The sequence below is a fragment of the Diaphorina citri genome, unplaced genomic scaffold, assembly GCF_000475195.1.
Source record: "Diaphorina citri unplaced genomic scaffold, Diaci psyllid genome assembly version 1.1 scaffold354, whole genome shotgun sequence".
Classification (NCBI taxonomy): Eukaryota; Metazoa; Arthropoda; class Insecta; order Hemiptera; family Psyllidae; genus Diaphorina; species Diaphorina citri.
Window position 1 is genome coordinate 316,242 of NW_007377789.1, and position 13,160 is coordinate 329,401.

Consider the following 13,160-nt stretch of genomic DNA (forward strand, 5'->3'; position numbering starts at 1 on the left):
TCCATGAGTTTTCCGGCTACCGATCCGTATTCGTATGTATCTCATGAGGAACGTTCGTTGTGAAAAACCGAAGCTAAAAAGCGAGATTCTACCTTCACAGGGTTTTATACGCTTTCCCGAAATGGAATTCCATGACTTTTCCAGAAAGGTTTTAATAATAGACTCTTGAGTGGAAGGTAACCACTAGGCGAGGTTAACGCCGGAGGCGTTCTCTACCACCTAACCCTTAGAGCTACATTCGGAATTCCATGAGTTTTCCAGAAAGGTTTTAATAATAATAATAGACTCTTGAGTGGAAGGTAACCACTAGGCGGGGTTAACGCCGGAGGCGTTCTCTACCACCTAACCCTTAGAGCTACATTATTATCTGGTCAAATTTTCAAATAAATGAGGATAAAATCCCATGCCTCGGCTGAGTTCGAACCCACGCCCTCCTGTTTACCAGGCGAGCGTATTGACCACTACGCCACCGAGGCAGCTTTTCCATGCTGTATTATCTACTAGGTATAAGGAATATCCTGTAGTAGATAAGGAATATCGTGTGGTAGAGAGAGCTATTAATGGATTCTTACTAATTTCTTAGAAATGTTGTTTTGGTTTTTTTTTTCTGTTTTGAGTGATACCACTAGGTAATTATTGTAGTGATAACAAACCTGATGTTTTCGTTCTACGTCTCAGGATTTTTTGTTGACAGTTGGAAGTGTTTCTAATCGTAATGATCCGGTATTGTTTCCAAATTTATGTCGTCAATATCATGCCGTTTTAACCCCTCACTCAGCAACTAGTGAAATAATCCCTCAAATAAATGTAGAAAAAGGCCAAGTTCTCAATAACCTCACAAAAAAGTCACTTTTTGTCTCAGAGGATCCTAAGACGGTTATTTCCACCCAAACTTACACATTTGCCGATTTTGAAAATTTGGACCGATGCGCGATGCAAAAAATACTTTCTCATTACATTAGATCTATATCTAATCCCTAGGTATACTTACTGATTTCGAACTTGAAAATCGGCCAAATGATGTCTAAATAGTTTTTCCAGTATTTTTTTCAAATTTGTGTCGCCTTACAATATCATGTCATGTAAAGACTAGTCATAATCACACAGGAGTACTCAAAGACTCGTCAATGGGTTAAGTTTGTAAAGTCCCATTTAGATCTGTATCTGGGAATACCTAATTCAATATTCTTGTTATCAATGTTGACATTGTTTTCCTACCTAGATACATATTTAGCTCAAATTGCAAATTCCGTAGTCAGGTAGGTATAGTTGACACTAATCTAGGTAAGTACAGGACTGTATGTAGGGGAGTCGAGGGGCCAGACTCCGAAAATTTGGAGCATCCACCCCTCGGTATATCACTGTTCAGACTCTCGTGCCCAATAATTAAGCTCCCCCCACGACAAAATCCTGGACACGGCCCTAGATAGGTATACATACATAATTAAGTACCTACCCTACTACATAAAACACTATGGACTACTGGGTGTGGGTTCATGGTTCACGAGTGGGTTAGATTATGGTCTGTGATAGATACATAGATAAGAGTCGAGAATTATTGTGTATTGCGGCCAGATGATTTTCGAGTCAGTCGAAATATTAAAATGATACAAATTCGTTTCTTTCCAAGCTGTCCGTTTTCTCATTTCTTATGTATATCTAACATTGGTGACGAGGGTAAATCACCCATACGATGGAGTTGGATGAAGGGAATGTGTGGAGACGACATATGGACCAGATCAGAAGTACTTGCTACGGGGGGAAGAACTCATAGATACATAGATAGAGTCGAGAATTGTGTATTGCGGCCAGATGATTTTCGAGTCAGTCGAAATATTAAAATGATACAATTCGTTTCTTTCCAAGCTGTCCGTTTTCTCATTTCTTATATCTAACAGTCTGCATGGTCAGCTGAGACTCTCTACAGAGAACTGAGACTCTCTACATTAGTACACTGTACACCGACTCTGTGGCAATGTCTCCTGTGAAAAATAAAACCCAGGCGAACATAAAACGGAAGCGATTTCCCCCTCTTTTTTTTCGACTATAGGAAAAATAGGAACTCTAACCTATGAACTCTAAGCGAGAAAGTCTTAGATAACACTTCAGTCAATCATTTAAGACCGGTTTTAGCGTCATCTATGTTAAGCTACGCCGAGCAAGGCCAATAGGTAAATGGATGGGTGACCTAAAGGAATAAAGGGAGAACGGACTATTAGTCTTGATTTTAGATCATTACATGAAAGTAGAATCAAATCAATAATAATAATAATAATAATGATGATGATAATAATGAACTGGATATTAAATAAATTAGGTAGGTACAATGGTACATAGGTACTGATTTTCTTTAACCACGATCGAATAAAATACGGGCTAAAAAATTCCCGGAGGGACGGATTCAGCTTGTTTTTAATCTGTTACCTAAGCAGGTACTTACCTAATATCTACTTCGCAACTTATAAGAATATTTGATAACCTATATATAAATTATGGCTAAATAGCAGCTGATGCCAAAACATCTGCTAGGATACTATGTAGGTACATATAACATACGGCAGTACGGTAGTAGGTATACCTATGTATTGTATCCTATAAAACTATAGATACATAGGTACCTACATAATTTGGTACTTGTGCAATGTAGGTACCTATCTATCTTGGTTATCTAACAAGCAACTTTAGGTAAGTGAAGACCAGTAGGTATAGTCCGTTCAGTGGGTTCCCTTTTTCCGTCGACTGAAAGGGTACCCCATTTTATGCAAGGGTATCTATTTATCTAATTTAAAGCTTTCTGCAGGTAGGTATAAATTCGAAGCGATTTCCCCCTCTTTTTTTTCGACTATTGGAAAAATAGGGAAATTTAGGAATAGATTTTTTTTTTAATCTGTTACCTAAGCAGGTACTTATCTAATATCTACTTCGCAACTTATATAAGAATATTTTGATAACCTATATAAATTTATAGCTAAATAGCAGCTGATGCCAAAACATCTGCTAGGATACTATGTAGGTACCTGGTACATACTACCTACCTATGTAATGTATCCTATAAAACTATAGACACATACCTACATAATTTGGTACTTGTGCATTGTGCAATGTAGGTACCTATACCTATCTATCTTGGTTATCTAACAAGCAACTTTAGGTAGGTGAAGACCAGTAGGTATAGTCCGTTCAATGGGTTCCCTTTTTCCGTTGACTGAAAGGGTACCCCATTTTATGCAAGGGTATCTATTTATCTAATTTAAAGCTTTCTGCAGGTATAAATTATACCTGCAAAAAGTATTTTATAGGATACAGTATTTTATAGGAATACCTAAATTTGAACAAAATAAAAACATATTAAAAACTAATTACCTATCTGCAATGTTGCCCAAATAAATTAAAGTCCTAGCTCACAACACATTAGCCCCCTGTAGGGTCTCCAGATCAAATTTTTAAAAAGTAGGACATTTGGTTCCAAAAACCCGGACATTCCATCGAAAACCCGGACATTTCCCAAAAAGGTCGAAAAATTTGTCAATCACAATACTTTCCTCATCATTTTATAAAATAAGGAAAGTAATAGGTAAATAACAACATCACCATCTAGGTACTTCGCCTTTTCCCATATTGGCGTTTATAGTCGGTCCACCTATCTACACCATTGGTGTTTTTTCGTCAGGATGAACCAACTTGGTGTTGGCCAGATTATTTTTACGGAGTGCGGCTGCGGATGCCCTTCCGCTACTCCAACCATGTCAAGACAATAATATGAAACGCTACTCCAACCATGACATGACAATAATATGAAAAGCAACCCATATCATTACCAAAACAATATTACCTACCAATAGTGTTGATGTGTCGGAGCGCCACCAAAAAGAAAAAAAAAAAAAAAAAAAAAAAAAAAATCCGACAAAGTCGGTACCGGTCTGAGACGTTTGGAACATAGTCTGGCTGGGTGCCAAAGTCCACATTGTGTTCCTAACATGCGTTAGTCTGTTGGCACCCTGTGGGCAAAACCAAGAACATGCTGCTGAAGGCAAGCCAATTGTCAATTCCTTATCAAGAACTAATGTCAAGTGAAGAATGAAGATGCTAGGTAGACATATACATCATAGGTTCCTCTCTCCCAAAGTACGAGACAGTAGGTATAAGTAGCGCTTTATTTAGACTGTCAGCTTAGAACCGGTTGTTCCATTATACTTACAAACAGTTGTGTAGGTACCTGCTACAAAAGTATGGGTACACACTATAGGTGCTTTGCTACTGAAAACTGAAAACTGAAGGCAAACCAATTGTCAATTCCTTATCTAATGTCAACATTGTCAACTGATGGTAATAGATTCACGTGGTAGAACTGATGTTCCATTCAAAGTTGTTAGCTCTATGTCACTGGGGACCTGATTTGATCTTTTGTGATTAGGTCTCTCAGCAAATAATTACCATTTTATTTTCTACCTATAAATACCTACCTACCTACCTATCTGTTATGTAAGTACCTACTTTGCAGTCAACATGACGTAACATACGTATGAAACTGCATGCAGAGAGGAAATACAGAATAAAGCACAAGTTTATTACATACCTAGGTACATAGATACCTTATTATTTTTATAGTAGTAGTAGTAGTATAGAAAATTTATTTGTATTAATGTTACAATGACATTTTTACAATGGTTGGCAGAAAAATAACTTAAATTAAGACAATCATTAGTCATGTAAAATACACATGACGAATTGTCAACCTATGTATAAATTGTAGGCATTATTTCAAAATCTATAGTGCCCAGGGTGCAGAGAACACTGCATCTGCCTTACTTAAGTTACACACGATCGATCTTCTTCACATTCCGATGAAAGCAAACATTTTTACTGGTTTTGTTGATGTTTCATGAATACGAATGTCCATAATGTAAAGACAATCATTAGTCATGTAAAATACACATGAACTAAAAAGGTTTTTTTTTTTTTTGTTCTCTCTAAAGAGATTTTTGTTGTCCCGTTCGTTTTGTAGGTACCTATCGATCTTTTTTTTTTTTTCAAATCTTTTCTCAAAAGAATGAAAAACGCTTTTTAATAAAAACTAATTAAAAATAAAAAGTATTGCTATACCATTTCATTGAACAAATTTCGTCACGACATGTGCAAACAAAATGTTCTTTTTTTTTTAACGAAAATAATGATTATGAAAAAACAAATTAGTCAATCAATGTTTTCGTGAACTCGTCAACTGATTTACTGATAAGCTTAACAACCGATACGACAGTTTGTACCCCAACGATTTTTCCAGCACGTGCTTTATACCGGCGTAAACAATAGCGAAATACGTAAACCGGCGTAAGAAAATTCACAACAGTATGTAGCTACGCAAAAATTTCGAGCTCACTGATTTCCTATTTCATTTTGTTTTCATTTCATGCACATTTTCTGCCTAGCCCCTCCCTTGAGGTTAATGTGAATCATTCATGTTTTAGAAGTCCTGTAGTTTTATGTTGACGTATACCGGAGAACATTTTTTATGTGGTGTAGTCTCATTGAAATGAAATATCCATACTCGTCTCGTATTTACATATTGACAACAGGGTGTTTGGAAAGTGGTGTAGAATCTGGTGCGGACAGTGATGCAAAAGATTACAAAATAGCGGCCAGCAATACAAAAGGTTACCGAATTTCGGGCACTGTCATACGTGCTATCGCCGCGCCGTGCCGTGCATGCCGCGGGCTATTTCATACTGCATCATGAATGTCGTTAGGTGAATTGCGGACAGTGATCCAAAAGATTACAGAATAGCGGCCAGCAATACAAAAGATTACCGAATTTCGGGCACTGTCATACGTGCTATCGCCGCGCCGTGCCGTGCATGCCGCGGGCTATTTCATACTGCATCATGAATGTCGTTGGTGAATTGCGGACAGTGATGCAAAAGATTACAAAATAGCGGCCAGCAATACAAAAGGTTACCGAATTGAGGGCACTGTCATACGTGCTATCGCCGCGCCTTGCCGTGCATGCCGCGGGCTATTTCATAAATTCATACTGCATCATGAATGTCGTATACCTTTACCTACTCGTATAATACCTACATTTATGCTATACGTATAGGTACAAATGTTTGTAGGTACCTACGATACCTACCTACATACGTATAGGGTCAAGAAAACAGAAAGAATTTCAATTTGACTTTATCAAGTTTTAGATAAACTTTAGTAGGAGGACAAAAGCCAATCTGATATTAAAGTCTCCAAGATTTTTTTCCTCTTTCGTCCTTTGATCTTTTGCCTGCAATGTAAGCACATATTAATACTTCCTAGTTCCTATCCATCCCACCACGCCTTAGAACAGGGCTTACCAAGCTGAATTAACACCGATTCCCGACTCCATTCAACACGTGGTCGAAAAATTGCTAAGCCCCGACCTCACTCTCAGACCTCTGTTACAAAGTTACAATCCCTGAGTTAAACAATATTTTACTGCCTTGATGTGTTTATTGACAAAGTACGATGATGATGATGATGATGATGATGATGATGATGATGATGATGATGATGATGATGATGATGATAATAATAATATTACCTACCAATATTGTTGATTTTTTTTTCAGTGTCGGAGCGCCACCAAAAAAAAAATTGTGTAAAATTTAATTTTGTACGGAATAGTCAGCTCCCATGGCGTGGTGGTCACTGCGCTCGCCTTGCACGCGGGAGACCCGGGTTCGATTCCCGCGGGGTCAAGAAATTTGTATCATGCAAATGATTGATCCCGTGACTGGCTTTTGCGGGGCCCACTCAGCCTCGTGAGGAAAATGAGTAGCTATGACATGTAAATGCGCATAGCGACCGGTGCCAGCATGGTAGGTAATAATTTGTATCATGCAAATGATTGATTTCGTGACTGGCTGTTGCGGGGCCCACTCAGCCTCGTGAGGAAAATGAGTAGCTATGACATGTAAATGCACATAGCGACCGGTGCCAGCATGGTAGGTAAACATTGGATGTTAGGATTCTTGAGATATTGGAAAAATCCTACAATGCTGCAGTGAGCACCAAAGTTGTGATATAATAACACAAAGAAACTGCATTTAATTTATTTATTTTATTTAATTTTGTACGGAATAGATCAGTTGCGCTTACTTGGGTGATGTTTCAAAGTCATAGAGCAGGAAAAATGAGGACCAACGGAATTTTTCTTTTTCTTCTACGACTTCTAGATCCCGAGATAAATCGATTTAAAAAATACCGGTAAATCGTGAACCTTGACGTCACGGCATACGCTCCCGTAGGCAAAGACGTCACATCAAATGTCCCGAGCAAAGCTCCCTCGCAGGCAACGCGCATACGTTACTGCTCCCTCCGCAAGCGTGCTTGCATACTGGCGCTACCTAGCGGACGAAAAAAACAACTGCGTAAAGTCTGACGTCACACATATTTGAACTTTTTCATTAGAACAGAAAATGAAAATTGAATTTTTCCACCTTTTACAGTTATTTTTTCGGAGTTTTGACCTCGGATTTGGATTTTTCCCAACTTTTTACATAAGAATTGACCATTTATTTATAATTTTTGGAGTTTTGACTTCAGATTTGGATTTTTCCCAACTTTTTACAAAGGAATTGACCATTTATTTATAATTTTTACCCATTTACAACTGCAATGATTATTCGAAAAATCCCCGGTGTGATTGGGTATTTCGTACAAAAGTTGAAGTTAAGGGTACCTACCTATGATGTGATTTTTGGTAATTTTGCAACAGGGCAAAAGTAAGTGTTATTTGTTCATACCCATACATTCATACGTGTTTATCCGATCGGCCTCCGGCCGCTGGCAAAGATAGCTATGTTATACTTGTAAAGAATAAATATAATGCGGCCTTTGGACGCTGGCAAGGCCAGTGTTATTTGTTTCGTAAATACAACAAAGGCAATGCAGCCTCCGGTCGCTGGCAAAGCCGGCTATGGAAGCTTAGTTAAAATATAAATAGAATACGGCCTTCGGCTGCTGGCAAAGCTAGCTATGATCCATTTGTAATGAATAAATATATTGCGGCCTGCGGCCGCTGCCTGCTTTTAATAATAGGTCTGTTTTCAAAAATAAATGCGGCCTTCGGCCGCTGCCAAGGCCCGTGTACTTCGTTTCGTTAATACATAAAAGGCAATGCAGCCTTCGGCCGCTGGCAAGGCCGGTTATGTAAGCTGAGTTAAAAATAAATATAATGTGGCCTTTGGCCGCAGTTTTTTAATAATATGCAGAGCGTTCGAAAAGTCTTGGAACCCCAGAATATTTTTTTGAATGGCTAAAGATGAGAAGCTGAAATTTGGTTTAGTGTTTTACCTTTTAAAATGCAACTTTTTGAAGTAGTCGCCAAATTTTGGCCGGATCCAGGGTCGGCCCCAGGAAGGTCAACCCTAAAATCTTAAATGGGAACCCACTGATTGTGATACATTAAATGAAAGGCCTTAAAAAACGTAGTACTTTGATACAAGATTCAGCTCGATCTAACAACCAGGGTCGGAGTTATGGCCTATTCAAATTTTAATTTTGCCTTGTTCTTCCGTCAATAGAGGAAGCACCCAAAATGGGAAATTCATTTTTAGGAAATTTTTGGTCGAAAATTGGCCGCCGTAGGCGGCTCAGGCTCGGGACTTAGAAAAATTTTAATTTTTTTTTTAATTATTATTATTATTATTATTATTATTATTATTCTGAATTCCGGTGAAGCCTCTATCTCTTAGATACTGAACCAAGTCACATGTGAACAACAGGAACAGGAGTGGGGAGGCCGAGTCCCCCTGAATAGTCCCCCTTTTTACCTGGATCTCATCAGTCAGCTCATCCCCAGCGTCCACTCTTATCCTGCAAGTCGCTTTTTCGTAAAAACTTCTTAGAAGCCGGATGAGCTTACCTGACAGACCAAGATCACGCAATTTCTGCCACAGAAGGTCATGTGAGATGGCGTCGAAAGCAAATCTTACATCCACAAAACAGGCGTATAATTTTTGTTTCGGGTGCCTCAGGTGTATCTGTATCAAACAGTTTAGAGCAAAAATCTGGTCTACGCATCCTCGCTCTCTACGGAAACCACCCTGTTCTTCCGGTATTATATTGAGATCTTCCGCCCACTTGTAAATCCTGCTTGACAGAAGTTGAGTGAAAACCTTGCTGAGAGAGTTTAGCAGGCCAATCCCCCTGTAATTGCCTGGTACAGATTTGTCTCCTTTTTTGTATAGACAGAATATCTCACTTTGACTCCATTCCGGTGGTATAAGTTCCTCGTCAAATACAAGGTTAAACAAACCTACAATATAATCAATATTAGATAGAGATTTGTAGACTTCGTTGGGAATATGATCTGGACCGCTAGCTTTATTATTTTTTAACTTCCGCAAGATATTTTTGACCTCACTTGCTGTAACAGGAGTGTCAAGTGTTTCATGACCCACGTCACAAATGAGTAATTCTACCCTCGGATTATCTACTCGATAAAGGTTTGAAAAGTGTTCATACCATACTTCTTTTGTGATATCGGATTTTGTGAATGTCGTTTTTTTATTGAACTTTTTAATGGCCCCCCAGAACTCTGTGACATTTTTTACGTTTTGGAGCTTCAATTTGATTTTTTCCCTGTACTCTTTTTGATATTTATACTTCAAACTCCTATATTTTCTCTTTTCCTCCACATATTTATTCATATTATTAGCCCCTTTGTATCTCTTCCATAATCTGAGATATTTTCTCAAGTACATATTGACTTTCATATATTTATTATTATTTTATTCTAGTTTTAAAACATTTTCATACTAGTTATTTACATATTTTCTGGTATTTTTTTTAAACTCAATACAGAGCCTAAAAGTGCCCCTCCCTCCCTTCTCAGTCGAGAGTCGCATCAGGGATTTAAGACGCAGCGTTGACGCTAAAGTAGGGGAAGTGGACTGAAAAAAACGCGTCAATTCACTTGAAGTACAAAATGTGAGATGCACGTTGGAATAAAAAAACAGACCTAAGGTCATTGGTGAGAAACTAGCAAAAAAAAAAATCGAAAAAACATCGACCAAAATATCGGTCGATTTTAATCGATTAATCGACACGAAGAAAAAATCGATTAAAAATCGATTTCCCAAAGAAAAACATCGATTTTTTTCCTATATCGATTAATCGTTGCCATCTCTAGTTGAGTGTTGAGTTTTATTTTTCATTTTCTACTACTAGCTTATTACTCACACTGATACCTATTTCTCATGTTATGTTTTTGGCATACCTGAGTTGTTATTATAAAAATCTACTATGCTATGAAACTATTTTACAGTGCTATTATGATTCTTATTTTTTCATTTTTCAAATTTCAAAAAAAAAAAACAAAAAAACAAAAAAAATGTGATTTGTTTTGTGATAAACTGATAAATTTCTCATTTAATAATTTTCATACCAAATGTACGCACGTGTTAAAACAGTTTTAATAAATTCAGAGGTTTTTCGTCAAATCTAGAGATTTTTTGGGCAGAATCCAGAGGGATTTTTTTCAATCATCTGGCAACACTGGTACAAACAACGTCTCCATACTCCCTATAGTCATAACATCTAATCACTAATGGACTTATACATAAAAACACAATCATAAACCTAGAAATAATAATAGTAATAATTTTTCAATTTTCAATTTCAAAGATGTTTTATTAGAGTGAATAAACAAAACAGTTCTCGTAAACACCATCAGTAAACACCTTGGAAAGAGAAAACTATCTTGCATACAGAGTACCTATTGAGAGAACAAGAGTAATATGTCAACTGAGAACCCTACGTATCAATGAAAGTATATTGAGCAGGAATGTCTCCAACTGTTCTACCATTCAATACTGTGAGACCCATGTTATCTGTATTCGACAGCAACTCCTCTCCTCTTCTTGACAGCTTGTGATGCATGGACTGACGCATTGGTGACAAAGCTGTCCCAGTTGTTAATTCATCGTCCAATGGCGTACTCTCGTCACCAATATGGCAGTTCATGTCTCCGCCAATTATTATTTTATTATTCACCTCACTCTCCAAATACCCTGACAAAGAGACAGAAAGGTTTTCAATGAGATTAGTAATATCCAAATCAGACTTGAGGTACAAGCAGCCTACAACAAATATTTCATTTTTAACCTTTATTTCTAAAAATATGTGAGATTCCTCTATAAGTAAAGTTTTGTGTTGCAAGTTATTTTCAACAAAAATTGAGATTCCCCCACTTGCTCTGCCCCTTTCACCAAATCTTTGAGCAGCACTGTGCACCAACGTATAAGAATTTTCAAGCCACCACGGAAGCGATGGCGTACCTAAAACCCATGTTTCTGTCAGACAAATGATGTGGAATTTTAAAAATAACTCTTGATCAATTTTATTATCTATGTTTAGAAAATTTCCATATCCCTGACAGTTCCAAAACATCACCTGTAATTGCTATTCGGCTTCTTCGAACATATTGACATCTTGATATTCCACCTCCTCTGTGTTAACCAATGTCAAATCCAACAGTGATGAAGACGATCCGGTCCCGGCAGCCCGCATTGGGCTTGGAGAAGAAATACCACTGTTCCCTGGATTACTGACTTGCATGAACTTTTTCGTGTTTGGACTCTCGGGAACTCCGGGTGACAGCAATCTTTTGTTCCGTGAGACCCAATCGTAATTCTGACCACCAGATTGCTGTGATTGATCACTTCCCATGTTCGCATCTCTGATCACAATACGATCTTGTCTTATCTGAGCTTTCATTCCCTGACTGCGCAACGCTTTCAGTTCCGGCAGTAATGCTTTGCGCTTTTGTCTCACCTCCGGAGAGTAATCTTCATCGATGCTAACAGTCTTGCCTTTGAGATACCCTCTATTTCTTAATAGTTCCAATTTCTTCCGATAAGCTACCATTCTTACCAAGATTGGACGTACCTTGTCTCCGTTCTTTCTTCCCACTCTAACAATATAATCAATTTCCTCTGTATTACATTTGACTTGTAGCATTTGATTGAAAATGTTCAGTACATTCTCCTCCAGACTCTTAAATGTTTCATTATCACTCTCAGGGACACGGAAAATCAAAATATTTCGTTTCCTTCTCTCATAGTCATAGGTTTCGAATTTCTTGTCGTGTTCTATTACTTTTTTCTCGACTTCACTAATCTTCCTTACTACTGGGATAATCTGACTTTTCACATTCGTCTTGATTTCGTCTTTAACCTCCTTCAGCAAGGCAGATTTGAAATCATCCATGAACGATTTCATTTCCTCTCGATCCATCGCTCTTGTTGAATAAGTAGGTACCTACTAGGGATATATTGTAATACTAGTCCCGTTACGAGAATATAAGGAGAACGTGGGGAGAACTACACTGGCACCCACAATATGTATGTAGTGTATTACTATGTATGTATCTATTATATATCTATCAATCAGAGTAGACCCGTTATCAATCAATGTGTTAGTAGGTAGGTAGGTATGACAGTAGTAGCCGATTGCGTAACTTTGACCTTGATCCGAGTATCAATGAATAAGTATCTTGATTGTTGTTGTTATCTTAAACCAAGTTACGTAAGTACTTTCTAGCTTGGCGCTTTTCTAGCTCAGCTGTTAATTCAACCCAACAGGTCACGGACACTTTCACAGTCCTACCCCAGTCTCATTTCTTTATTACTTTCCCAACAGGTCACAGTACTATCCTAGTTTCATTTCTCTTTATTACTTTCCCAACAGGTCACGGATAAGGCCACGGGGGTTACGGGAACTACGGCTCTTTCCCAATACTACCCCAGTCTCTCATCTGTTTATTACTTTCCCAACAGGTCACAGTACTATCCCAGTCTCATTTCTTTATTACTTTCCCAACAGGTCACAGTACTATCCTAGTTTCATTTCTCTTTATTACTTTCCCGACAGGTCACGGATAAGGCCACGGGGGTTACGAGAACTACGGCTCTTTCCCAATACTACCCCAGTCTCTCATCTCTTTATTACTTTCCCAACAGGTCACAGTACTATCCCAATCTCATTTCTTTTTATTACTTTCCCAACAGGCCACAGTACTATCCCAGTCTCATTTCTTTTTATTACTTTCCCAACAGGTCACAGTACTATCCCAGTCTCATTTCTTTATTACTTTCCCAACAGGTCACAGAACTATCCTAGTTTCATTT

General features: G+C 38.0%; 1 protein-coding gene across 1 annotated transcript; it reads right to left on the reverse strand.

Moving 5' to 3' along the window:
- Positions 1 to 10,818: 10,818 nt before the first annotated feature.
- LOC108252227 lies at positions 10,819 to 12,598 on the reverse strand. Its single transcript, XM_017443535.2, has 2 exons — positions 11,425 to 12,598; positions 10,819 to 11,042 (listed from the first exon to the last, which is right to left on the reverse strand). The coding sequence occupies exon 1, from the start codon at positions 12,265 to 12,267 to the stop codon at positions 11,434 to 11,436; it is 834 nt and encodes a 277-aa protein (XP_017299024.1). The 5' UTR covers positions 12,268 to 12,598; the 3' UTR covers positions 10,819 to 11,042; positions 11,425 to 11,433.
- Positions 12,599 to 13,160: the final 562 nt, after the last annotated feature.

Bases quoted from the DNA above. Each gene is read 5' to 3' on its own strand.
- LOC108252227 (XM_017443535.2), bottom strand. From the start codon at position 12,267: ATGGATCGAGAGGAAATGAAATCGTTCATGGATGATTTCAAATCTGCC.